Consider the following 11,694-nt stretch of genomic DNA (forward strand, 5'->3'; position numbering starts at 1 on the left):
CACCAGGCCCAACAACAAAGATGCGTCCCATTATGAGCGAGCTTCAAAGTGGTGTGCATAATGTCTTTATCCACTGTATAGAAGTAGGGTAAGCTTTTGTATAAAACTATGAGACCTGTGAAGAAGGCATGATTGCAAAGAACAATGAAAGTTTACTCTCAGAAAAAGACTTTGGTCTGTGTCACTTTGCGAGAGCTGGATTTGGGGGTAGTAGGGCTTATATTCCTAACATTAATGTGATCAGGGAACATATGTGAAGGGGAAATATGATAACACCTTTATAGCTGTACTTAGCCTGGTTTTGTAGTGTCTTGTACCCTGTGTCCTTGAGGAAACTATTTTAAACCTCCAGCAGTTTAATACATTGCACTTTGCATCATTCTACATGTGCAATTTTTAGGGGCATCAAACATGACATCAAAAACCTGTTTTCACTCCAAAGTGCAAATAATCATAAATGTACCAAAGGACTGCATTCAAAATAGAATGTCATGAAAAGCACCCTACCATGCCAAGTGATCTGCTGAAAATACTGACATGTATCATACTTTGGATCAGAAAGTGAAAATTCAGATAGGCAAGTAAAAGTTTAATTTAACTCGACCATGTGCAAGTAACATTTTTAACAAAATGTTTTTCCTGTTTAGGCATTTGCACGACTATATCTGATCAGCTGTTTTCTCTTGGAATTGTATTCCTTATTGACAATCATGTTGAAAATGGAAGATTGATGTTCACGGTGACTAAGGATGGAAGTGAGAGACTTGGACAGTGCATCATGAAATAATGGCTCAAGTGACTGAATGACTGTGGTAATGTATGTCAAAGGGTGCATGAATTATAAATTCTAAATAATGAAAAGTATTATAAACTTTATATGATGTGTCTCTATCAATTTGCAAATCTGGGCTTGCCTTGTGCACTGGGAAAATGGCTTGGCCCTGCCCTGACAACACCTGCATCCATCTTCTATGAATACACAGTATGTTTATTTCTTAGGCTGACCACACTGTAATACTGTCCATGTGACATTAAAAAATCAAACAGACTGGTTATTCTGTACAGCCTATCTAGATAAACATGAAACCTGATCAGTGTTCTCTCCAAAAGAAATAATTATGTAGGTTACTGCGAGGTAGGATCTGAATGCTGCAAGGAACATGACTGTGACCCAAATTACTGTGATATATTTTCCTTGGATAGGATCTGAATGCTGCAAGGAACATGACTGTGACCCAAATTACTGTGATGTATTTTCCTTGGATAGGATCTGAATGCTGCAAGGAACATGACTGTGGCCCAAATTACTGTGATGTATTTTCCTTGGATAAGATCTGAATGCTGCAAGGAACATAACTGTGACCCAAATTACTGTGATGTATTTTCCTTGGATAGGATCTGAATGCTGCAAGGAACATGACTGTGACCCAAATTACTGTGATGTATTTTCCTTGGATAGGATCTGAATGCTGCAAGGAACATGACTGTGAACCAAATTACATGAAGATGCCACACCAACAACTTATGCTGAAATAACAAACTCAAAACTGTATTAGTGGGTTCAACTTATAAATTCATTAATGCATGGAAATTATTGTGACCTACTTTCTTTTGGGGATGTGTACAGGGTTGAAATTAAGGAACACTACAACCATTTTCCATGCCAGTTGTAACATGAAATAGGCTGGGGTTTCCATGCTGGTTGTATGCATTAAATTGCTGGGGTCTATGTCGGTGGTACACTTGAAATAGGCTAGGGTTTCTATGTTGAGTGTATGCATGAAATAGGCTGAGGTTTCCATGTCGGTTGTAAACATGAAATAGGCTGGGGTTTCCATGTTTTGGATGTACACACGAAATAGGCTGGGGTTTCCATGTTGGATGTACACATGAAATAGGATGGGGTTTCCATGTCAGATGTACACATGTAAAAGGTTGGAGTTTCCAGGTTGGATGTACACATGAAATAGGATGGGGTTTCCATGTTGGCTGTATACATGAAAAAGGCTGGAGTTTCCATGTTGGCTGTATACATGAAATAGGATGGGGTTTCCATGTCGGATGTACACATAAAAAAGGCTGGAGTTTCCAGGTTGGCTGTACACATGAAATAGGCTGGAGTTTCCATGCTGGCTGTACACATGAAATAGGATGGGGTTTCCAGGTTGGATGTACACATGAAATAGGATGGGGTTTCCATGTCGGATATACATATGAAAAAGGCTGTAGTTTCCAGGTTGGCTGTATACATGAAAAACAGCCTGGGGCTAATGATGAGTAAACAAAACTTTAACAACAAAAACTCAGGCAATCAACTTTTCCTAGGTCCAAGTCGCATTGATTTCATGAAAGAAAAAAAAACTGCCAAGTTACTTTTCCTAGGTCCAAGTCGCATTGATTTCATGAAAAAAAACTGCCAAGTTACTTTTCCTAGGTCCAAGTCAGATTGATTTCATGAAAAAATCCTGCCAAGTTACTTGTACATCAAAACTAGTCTGTACAGGTTCTACATGTCAAAATTTCTTTTTCTAGTCAGAAAATTATTGAAAAGTCACACAAGTTCTTCCTTTGAAACTGAAGTAAATACTATGGTATTTGATGAAGGGTTGGCTTTACAAAATTAAAAAAAATAGTATTCAGCTCAGGTGCTTAATTCAACAATAGCTTAAAAATCCTGCCTCATGTAACATTAGCAGGGGTAAGCTTTACACAGCTTTATTCAGCATAAGCCCTTATCTGCAAAATTTCCATTTTCCAGGGCAAATAAGCTCTTACCTGTAAAATTTCCATTTCCCAGTGCCCAAGGCAAATAAGCCCTTACCTGTAAAATTTCCATTCCCAGTGCCCAGGGCAAATAAGCCCTTACCTGTAAAATTTCCATTTCTCAGTGCCCAGGGTAAATAAGGTTTGACACAGCAAGCAGCAGTTCAAATGCTGATAACCTAGCTGGGAAAAAGAAAGAAGGGTACTGCACTCTACCTTTCATGTTATTGTTTTGGTGTTTCATGCCATTTCTCAGCAAAAGATAAGTTATATAAGGAGACCAGTGTAGGAGGAAGAACCCAGGAAAAACCCTGGTAAAAGCACCAACCCATGGGAAGCTACAGGCAGCTTTCTCATATCCCCACATTGGCCAAGCCTGAGACTTGAACCCAACCAGACACAGGTGAGATTGCAGTGATTGGTAAAGCCAAACACTTTAGACCACTTGGCCACTGAGGAACCCTCCCTCTTTGAGGTGCTATCTGTCCTCTTTGGGGGTTGCCCAGTCTTAAATTTCCTGCAGTTCAATACATACACCAACATTCCACATGTGCATTTTGGGTATCAACAATATATCATTAACCTGTTTTACTCATGAAGCAAAAACTAATCAGTACACAAGAAAAATGCATAATAATAAAGTTAATCTTGTCTAAATTTCATGTCCTCATGAACAATTCAAGTTTTCAAAGAAAAATTCCATGCCTTGAGTTCTTTATCACTATGTCAACTGCAAGGAAAATAAACAACTGAATGTTCAACTCAAAATTGGATTCATCCTGCCATATTTAATTCCATGTGTTTATCTCAGATTTTTTATCTAGGTGACAATGATGTTGATTTTTAAATCTAATATGAACCAATTTGGTTTCTCTTCATGGTATATGGAAAAAACAAGGTAAATTATTTTTCAAAATCTCTTAAGTCAAGAACCACAGCTCTTCTTTTTCTTAAGTGTGCTAGTTGTGGTTTATAACTCCATTCAATTCTATGCATTGCATCTATGGTGTTGAAATAGTGCCATCATGGGATTGGGAAATAAACAAAACCAAATCCATAATATTATTTTACTCCATGGTATCTGTACACTGAGTTTGATCAAATAATAATGTTTTAACAGGAAACATGGATATAAAGATATAATACTAAGCTTTGTGTTGTTTCTTTCAACCCTTACTGTCAAGCATTTACAAGACCAATTTATGTACAATTGTTCCACTTTGGTTATGTGGTACGTATTTGTACTGACTTATTTATATCTAGAATTGCATTAAAAGAAAGGATTTTATAACAAGGGAGATCTGTACTAGAGTACATGATGTCAACAAGTTGTACTAGATTATCAGAGTACACATGGTGTCAACAAGTTGTACTAGATCATCAGAGTGCACATGGTGTCAACATGTTCTACTAGATTATCAGAGTGCACATGGTGTCAACAAGTTGTACTAGATCATCAGAGTGCACATGGTGTCAACATGTTCTACTAGATTATCAGAGTGCACATGGTGTCAACAAGTTGTACTAGATCATCAGAGTGCACATGGTGTCAACAAGTTGTACTAGATCATCAGAGTGCACATGGTGTCAACATGTTGTACTAGATCATCAGAGTGCACATGGTGTCAACATGTACTAGATCATCAGAGTGCACATGGTGTAAACAAGTTGTACTAGATCATCAGAGTGCACATGAGGTCAATAAGTTGTACTAGATCATCAGAGTGCACATGAGGTCAACAAGTTGTACTAGATCATCAGAGTGCACATGGGGTCAATAAGTTGTGTTAGATCATCAGAGTGCACATGGTGTCAACAAGTTGTACTAGATCATCAGAGTGCAGATGGTGTCAACAAGTTGTACTAAATCATCAGAGTGCACAAGGTCAACAAGTCGTACTATATCACGAGAGTGCAAATGGTGTCAACAAGCTGTGGTTTTTTACCTTTAAAATCACAAATAATGACTTGAGAAAGGGTTTTATCTCAGAAAATAAATACCTGTTTTCAATGTTTCAATATTTGTAATATCATTGAAAACTGCAATATCAAAAACAGGTACTGTATTTATTTAACGAGAAAACTCTTAAGTCATTATCTCTGAACTCCATGTAGCTCTCTTTTACATCAAAGCACACTGCAAAAAATCATTACTTTGTATCAAGAATTGAATGGTCACCTACCACTACATCTTCAATATTTTAGTTAGGAGAATTGTGCCAACAGTCTCGTCGATAACAATGTACTAAAATAAGTGCAAAAAGACCAGAAAGATAAACATTTATGAGCCACGGAATGATAAAGTCAAAATATCATGACCTCCATAGAAGCCTATTCCACATTGTCAAATTCTTCATCTTCATCGTCAACATTTTCCATATTTATTTCATCATCAAAATCATCATCAGTGATTTCATCATCATCATCATCATCATCACTTTTGTCATCATCTTCAGTGTCATCTTCATCACCATTTACTTTTCCATTTTTATAAAATGTTTTTACAGCAGCATCAAAATCAGTTCCGATCTTGTTCAAGACTGCTGCTGATCTTTTAACACTTGTGCATAGCCCTGCATGGTACAGATGCCGAATTAGTTCATGCTTGACACCTGCTTTCAGAAGTTGTGCTGAGTAAATTGCTGGAATAAATTTCGCTCTGCCAGGATATCTGGAATATAAGAGACATGACAAAGCAGTTCCCAAACGAAACTTAAGATTAATGCTACGGTTTGCCAGTGTAACTTCATTTTTTTTGTCCACGATGGCATTGACCAGAGCTGCATGTAATAATGGAGCAGATTCGGCTAATTTTTCAATCGTGGTATCCCATGAGAAGTTTGACAAGTTCGAAGCTGTTGCTTCACTATAAAGAGGAATATCTTTTATATCCTTGACTTCTTTACGAATCTTCATGCCGATGAATCGGATTAGGCTTTCCTTTGATCCCTTTGTGGCTTGGAATAACTGTTTATATACCCTAAGGTACTGTCTATTCTTTACTGCACTAACTACTGGATCCCATTTCTTGCTGTTCATTTTCCGTCCCACTGGGAACGATGACATCTTCAATGGTAGCTTTCCCTGAAAAAGTAAAGAGTAATCTGAACTTGTCTCTGAAATAAATTAGAATATGGAAAACTGTAAAATCTCAGATGTTTAGAGATGTTACCTTCTAACAAATTTAAGGCATTCAGCATGTATTAACAACCACCTCACATGTACCCCATTATCTGCTCATTTTGTAACAGGAAACTATTAAATTTGTATCATCATGCAAAAAACAGTAAATAATATTAATATGCCGTTTCTTGTTAATGACTGTTAGAGCCATTGGTACAGAAGAAAACAAAGGAAAACTGATTTCTTTGAATAGTATTCGGCTCATTTCTTTATGTAGTACAGCTACAGTTACTGTGGCTGAGATGATAATGCATGTGACTGAAACACACAACCGACTTTGATGCACGAGTTCATGCCCAGTGGTGGGAAATTTTTATCTCTTTATTTTTCCCCCATGACTCTAGAATGGTATTACTTCTCTAGCAACTTGTGGACTTTCAGTTTCTACAAATGTTTATTCACAATCAATTAATTCTTTATATTTTAACTTTTAAAACTGCCTAAAATTGTGGACACGTCAAGCATTGAAAAAGTAGAATTTGGTTAACCTAAATAAGCATTTTAGGGTTATTTTTTATACTCACACTGATCAAAAATTATAAATACAACAAATTTTCATGGCAGGAAGATCTTTCTGACCTGGTGTGTACAGTTCGGTCACTAAATGAAGATAGCTTGGCAATCAGGGAATAAGTAAACTGTTACCAAAGCATATTCCCCAAAAATGTAAGATCTTAAGTGCAACTCCCCATAATAACTTGCACAGTAGTACCCTTAAAATGGCAACATGTATGTACATCAAGGGGTCTTTCAGTCACTGAATTCTGTCATTGTAAATATCAGCACAGCTAATTGATCAACACATTTTCACACAAAGCAGGATTGGCAAGGCTTTGAATTTTGCCACACAACTATTACATGCAGACGGAGCACTCCCTCCTCAGTGATTTTCTGCTTCCCAGATCAAAAAATGGCGTCCAAAAACGTGTAATTAAACGTTTCCGAGACCTCTGATTTATGTATGCATTTTTGTGACAAATGAAAATTGACAGACATAATGTAATAATTGGAAGATCTCTGCAAAAAAATCAGAAGATATTATGAGATCTGAGGTAAGTACCCCCAAAATCGGGAGGTTTTTCTCGCAGCTTGAGTTTACAGGTATGAACTGTCCGGGCTTGTGGAATTTCAGTATGGGCTTATGAGTTTATTTAATTCACCAGCAAGGGGACAGTGCCTAAAAAAATTCTTTGAGCACTGGGAGGAAGGGTGTGGATGTCTACTTTATCATGGTGGGTATAAGCAACTCGCATAGTATAAGACTATTAGTACTGAGTCATGGATTTCAGGCTGTGTAAGTTTGTTATCTTTTATTTGGGAGGAGCAAATGATGTTAAACGAGTTTCCCTCCTTCACTGATTGAATCAGTAGACCAACAAATAGGTTTCTACTTTTTTCTTTTTTCTTGACAGAAGACAAAGCAGAGGCCTACTTGTTGGTTTAAGTGAATCCAGTGTCTGTGCTGTCGACCCTGACATGCGTCATACATGCCAGTGTAGAGATCTTACATTGAAGAATTATTGCATAGCATGAAATTCGGCTGGATTTGGATTAAAGATTAAAGTGTTACACCATAGGGGCCATCCATTAATTATGTCAACAAAATATGGGGAGGGGGGTTGAAGAAGTTTGACAATTGTTGACATGGGAGAGGGGGGAGTTCAAGATAAATTGACGTCAAGTGTTGTTTTTATACAATAAATTTAATAAATAAAAAAATAGGAAATTAGTCTGTGCATTGGTATGGCACACACTTGCTTGCCCATTAACAGCCCACCAGTTTAATCCTAAACCAGTTGAGCTCTTGCTATGGATGATGGACATGATAAATCCGAGGTATCAAAAAGTTACTGATGTGGCAATTCATCATTTTGTGAAGCAGAACCTCGAAGCATTGTTCGTTGCAATGAATGTACCTGGTAGGAGTGCATTCAATCGAGTAGAAAGGCAAATGGCTCCTTTGAGTCGAGAACTGTCAGGCCTAATTTTACCACATAAGAATTTTGGAAGCCACGACTCACAAGGTCGAACAATTGATGAAGAATTGACAAAATCAAATTTCAAATATGCTGGCAAAACATTGTCAGAAGTATGGACGCAAATAACTATAGATAATTTTCCAACAGTGGCAGAGTATATTGTGCCTGAAGTGTCTGAGCTTGAGGCAGAAAATTTGCTAACTAAGGATCAAGATTGGTGCAAAAACCATGTAAGAACAAGTCAATACTTTTTACAAATTGTAAAATGCCATGATGTAAATTGTTGCCAACTGATTCGAAGCTCGTACTTTGAGATTATCGCCGATAGATTCATTCCACCACTAATTCCAGTCTGCCAAACTAGTGAAGGCCTTAAAGCACCAGATGCATCTGAGAGCGACTTGCACAGATTTCCATCTCTTTTCTTCAATCAGTATTTGAAAGTTGATAACATGCTACCTCGATCGGCAAAGGCATTCAAAATTCTTCCATATAATCTATATTGTCCTTCCATTCAGTTGTCGTTGCTTGAATGGATCTGCAAAATCTGTCACCTCTATGTTGCTTCACACGTCATGTTGAAGAAACATGTTCAACAGCACCGACAACACGATCTTGGGCCTAGGCAATTATCACATGCTCCTCAACTGCAAAGAATTTGGGGAATACAAGTGGCTGCCAAAAGACAGAGAGAGCTGATGGCCATTATTTCTCATGGAGAGATGTTAAGCGTAGAATGGTTAGATGAAGATGATGTTGACTTGTCAGGTGTATCGGTTCCACAAGAAATTAGTGAATCAGCCACTATACCCATTATAACAATTGAGGGACATTTGGCTTATGATAGAAGCTAAAATATAATTAGTTTGTTGGAGGGGGGGGGTACAATTTTATTAGGGGGGTCACTGAAAGTTTGACAGTTGTTGACAAGTGGGGGGGTGGGGGGGTGTAAAAAAAATTCCCGAAAAATTGTTGACATAATTAATGGACGTCCCCATACTATGCACTTAAAGTTTGTTGCATTGAAAGATTAGATCATATCATGAAATCTGGATGGACTGGGTATAACAAAAGATCAACGTATTGCATATATGTGTATTCTAATCACCTTTGATTTCTGTGTCTCTTCGTCATTCTTTTCGCGCTTTATATAATTGTGCTCGAGTATTACATGTTGGTTTTCCGACCCAACTGGTGTACTTGTAACGCAAGGTTGTTTCTTGCAAACACTCCAGTCAGTGTCCTCGGTAGCTGCTCGCAAACCAATATAACTTGTGGGCTTGGTGTTGTCACAAAATGTGCTCAAATACGCTCTGTATTTTAGAACACCAGTCAATGTTCTCCAACACTCTGGGCACAAGAAATATCCTTGCCTTGTTGGCAACGATTCAAAATCGACTCCCGTTATGGACGCAATGGCTTCTCTTGCAACAGTGTTAGTTCCTGGGATAATATTTTCAAGAGAATATCGGTTGTATCCCTTTTTCTGTTTCTTTACTTCAAATTTGTTGCAACAGTTCGCGCATTCATTCGCAGACATTTTCGGCGCAAATCCTGGTTAAAAGAAGCCTCCGAAGAATAGATAAATTACCCTTAAAACGTTTGATTGATACAGATTATAAAGGGTATGACTAAAGTGCAAACAATTTGCAAAAAGTTACAAAAAATTGCGGGGAAAAAGTTGAGAAAAATTACAAACACGTACGAAAAATTACCCCAAAAAAGTTGCAAAAAAAAAAAAAAAAAAAAAAAAATAGACAAAATTAATGTAAGCTAAGACGAGAAAAGTTGCATTGAACTGATTATTTAGGCTTATTTATTCCTAAAAGCTATACTATATATAAAATTACATTAACCGTTAGACCCACCCCACGAAAGATTTCCTTTATTTTATAATGTTTGAGAAGAAATTTTGTTTCCACTACTACAACGAAAAGTTTACATCGTAACCGAAATCTTCGCTCAAAGTTACAACAAAGTCATTTTCTCGACATTTTTTAAAATTAAAATAAGTAAGTAATAACAAAGGTTTTCGTTCTTTATTTGCGTCAGTGTAAATGTATTTTCGAAACTGCTATAAAAACTGGATTTTGGTCTTGAAAAATAAAGTAAAAACGGGTGTGAAAAGTGCTTCTAAAATCTTTATTTTGGTAGATATATTTCGAAATGGCATGCATATTACAAATTTAGACTTGATTATTTATGTTAAATATTCCCTCTCGTTTTTATTTGTTATTCTTGTTTTTGTTTTAAATTTTCTTTTTATTTTGATTTTGTTATTAATGGTAGTGATGATTTTTGTTTTACTGCTTTTCACGAGCGTCCATGCATCGTATTTTGTTGATATTTTGTCCGAATATTAGCTAAAGTTCATCTGAGTATCATGTGACCACAGTCAGCATATAGCTACTAGCAGCAGAGGGGCTGTACAGACCAAAAGCTTTTTGCACAATAAACCCTCCCACGGAAACTATTCGATAGAGGGGTTATTTCGACGAAATAAACCCTTCTATTCAGAATACAGGACAAAAAAAAAATGTCCCCCGAAAACTCGAAGAGTTTCCAGGGACAAACTCGTTGAGTTTGCACTGACAACTTGGGTTACTTCAATAAATCTGAAACAGTTTCCGTGGCGGGGTCGTTATTGAAAAATCCATGGGGGGGGTCCAGCCTCTCTGCTGCTCTGGGAAATGAGTTTCCAAGGAAAAACATTTTTATGTTGCAAATAGTGTATCAAGTCCAATACGGTATCTTGTTCTGGGATCGTGTAAATTTATTGTCACAAATCCGTGAGGTTTTCTTTGAGCATGACTGAAGAAATTTTTAAATTTATTTAAATCCATATCGCCATCACACCAGGTTTGATGAATATTTCTCAGTGTATGTGTATCAACTCCATTGAATATCGCAAGAAGATTACAATTATCCCTGATTACTTTAGGAATTTGTGTATAACGCTGAGTAACATAAATCACATCAGTGTTTTTGTGACGTCCCCGGGAAAATATTCTTGCGGGATTTTTTTGCTTGTCCAACATAACATCATCATACACTACTAGGTTGTTAATTGATTCATCAAGATCCTCGACGCTGGGGGCTTCTTCGATATCAGTGATAAATTCAACAACATCCTCACCGTCTTTACTCAGCGCGCTTGCACTCTCATTAAAATCTTTTATAACGTTATAGCATCGTTGATCATCTACAGATGGAGCTATCAAATACAGTTTATCCCATTTCATCCACTTCATTATCAAGTTCAGCAACAGCTGTGTTTTACCTGAACCGGATGGCCCAATTATAATCGCGCGGATAGAGTTTGGTAGCACTGAATTATGCTTAACTGGCTCTTTCTTTTTTGTCGCAGAAAAATCTGTAATTTCCATTTGTATATAAAGAATAATAATTATGGATCTATATTGTGTGAAGTGTAAGGCACGAACCCCTACGAATGATCTAACAACGGTTACAACAAAAAATAACAGACAAGCACTTTCTGGTAAGTGTACGCGATGTGGCACAAAAAAATTTAGATTTCAAAAAAAAAGCAAGAATTTAGCGGAGGTGACATTGCAGCCAAACTTGGAAAGCTCCCCGGAACTCCCTGGGCAAAGTATCCGGGAGAAAAACATCTCCCAGGATACAATTACTGCGGTCCAGGGACCCGACTAGATATCAGACTTGATGAACAATCTAAACCAAAACCGGGAGAGTATCCGATAAACGCTATCGACGCAGCGTGTCACATACATGATGTTGCTTATCGAAG

The 11,694-nt window shown here is 37.3% G+C and overlaps 1 protein-coding gene across 1 annotated transcript; it reads right to left on the reverse strand.

Annotated features, from left to right (window-relative positions):
* Window positions 1–3,816: 3,816 nt before the first annotated feature.
* LOC149780426 (uncharacterized) lies at window positions 3,817–9,487 on the reverse strand. Its single transcript, XM_089937351.1, has 2 exons — window positions 9,034–9,487; window positions 3,817–5,847 (listed from the first exon to the last, which is right to left on the reverse strand). Exons 1-2 carry the CDS (start codon window positions 9,463–9,465, stop codon window positions 5,095–5,097), a joined length of 1,185 nt encoding a protein of 394 aa, XP_089793477.1. The 5' UTR covers window positions 9,466–9,487; the 3' UTR covers window positions 3,817–5,094.
* Between the last annotated feature and the right edge of the window lie 2,207 nt (window positions 9,488–11,694).

Source organism: Sinohyriopsis cumingii, chromosome 16 (genome assembly GCF_028554795.1).
Source record: "Sinohyriopsis cumingii isolate HCF-2022 chromosome 16, ASM2855479v2, whole genome shotgun sequence".
Classification (NCBI taxonomy): domain Eukaryota; kingdom Metazoa; phylum Mollusca; class Bivalvia; order Unionida; family Unionidae; genus Sinohyriopsis; species Sinohyriopsis cumingii.

What these genes read in the sequence shown, in the direction of transcription:
- LOC149780426 (XM_089937351.1), bottom strand. Translation starts at nt 9,465, where the DNA reads ATGTCTGCGAATGAATGCGCGAACTGTTGCAACAAATTTGAAGTAAAG. An exon ending in AAGAGACACAGAAATCAAAG is followed by an intron (nt 5,848 to 9,033) that starts GTGATTAGAATA and finishes TTACTTTTTCAG; the next exon opens with GGAAAGCTACCATTGAAGAT.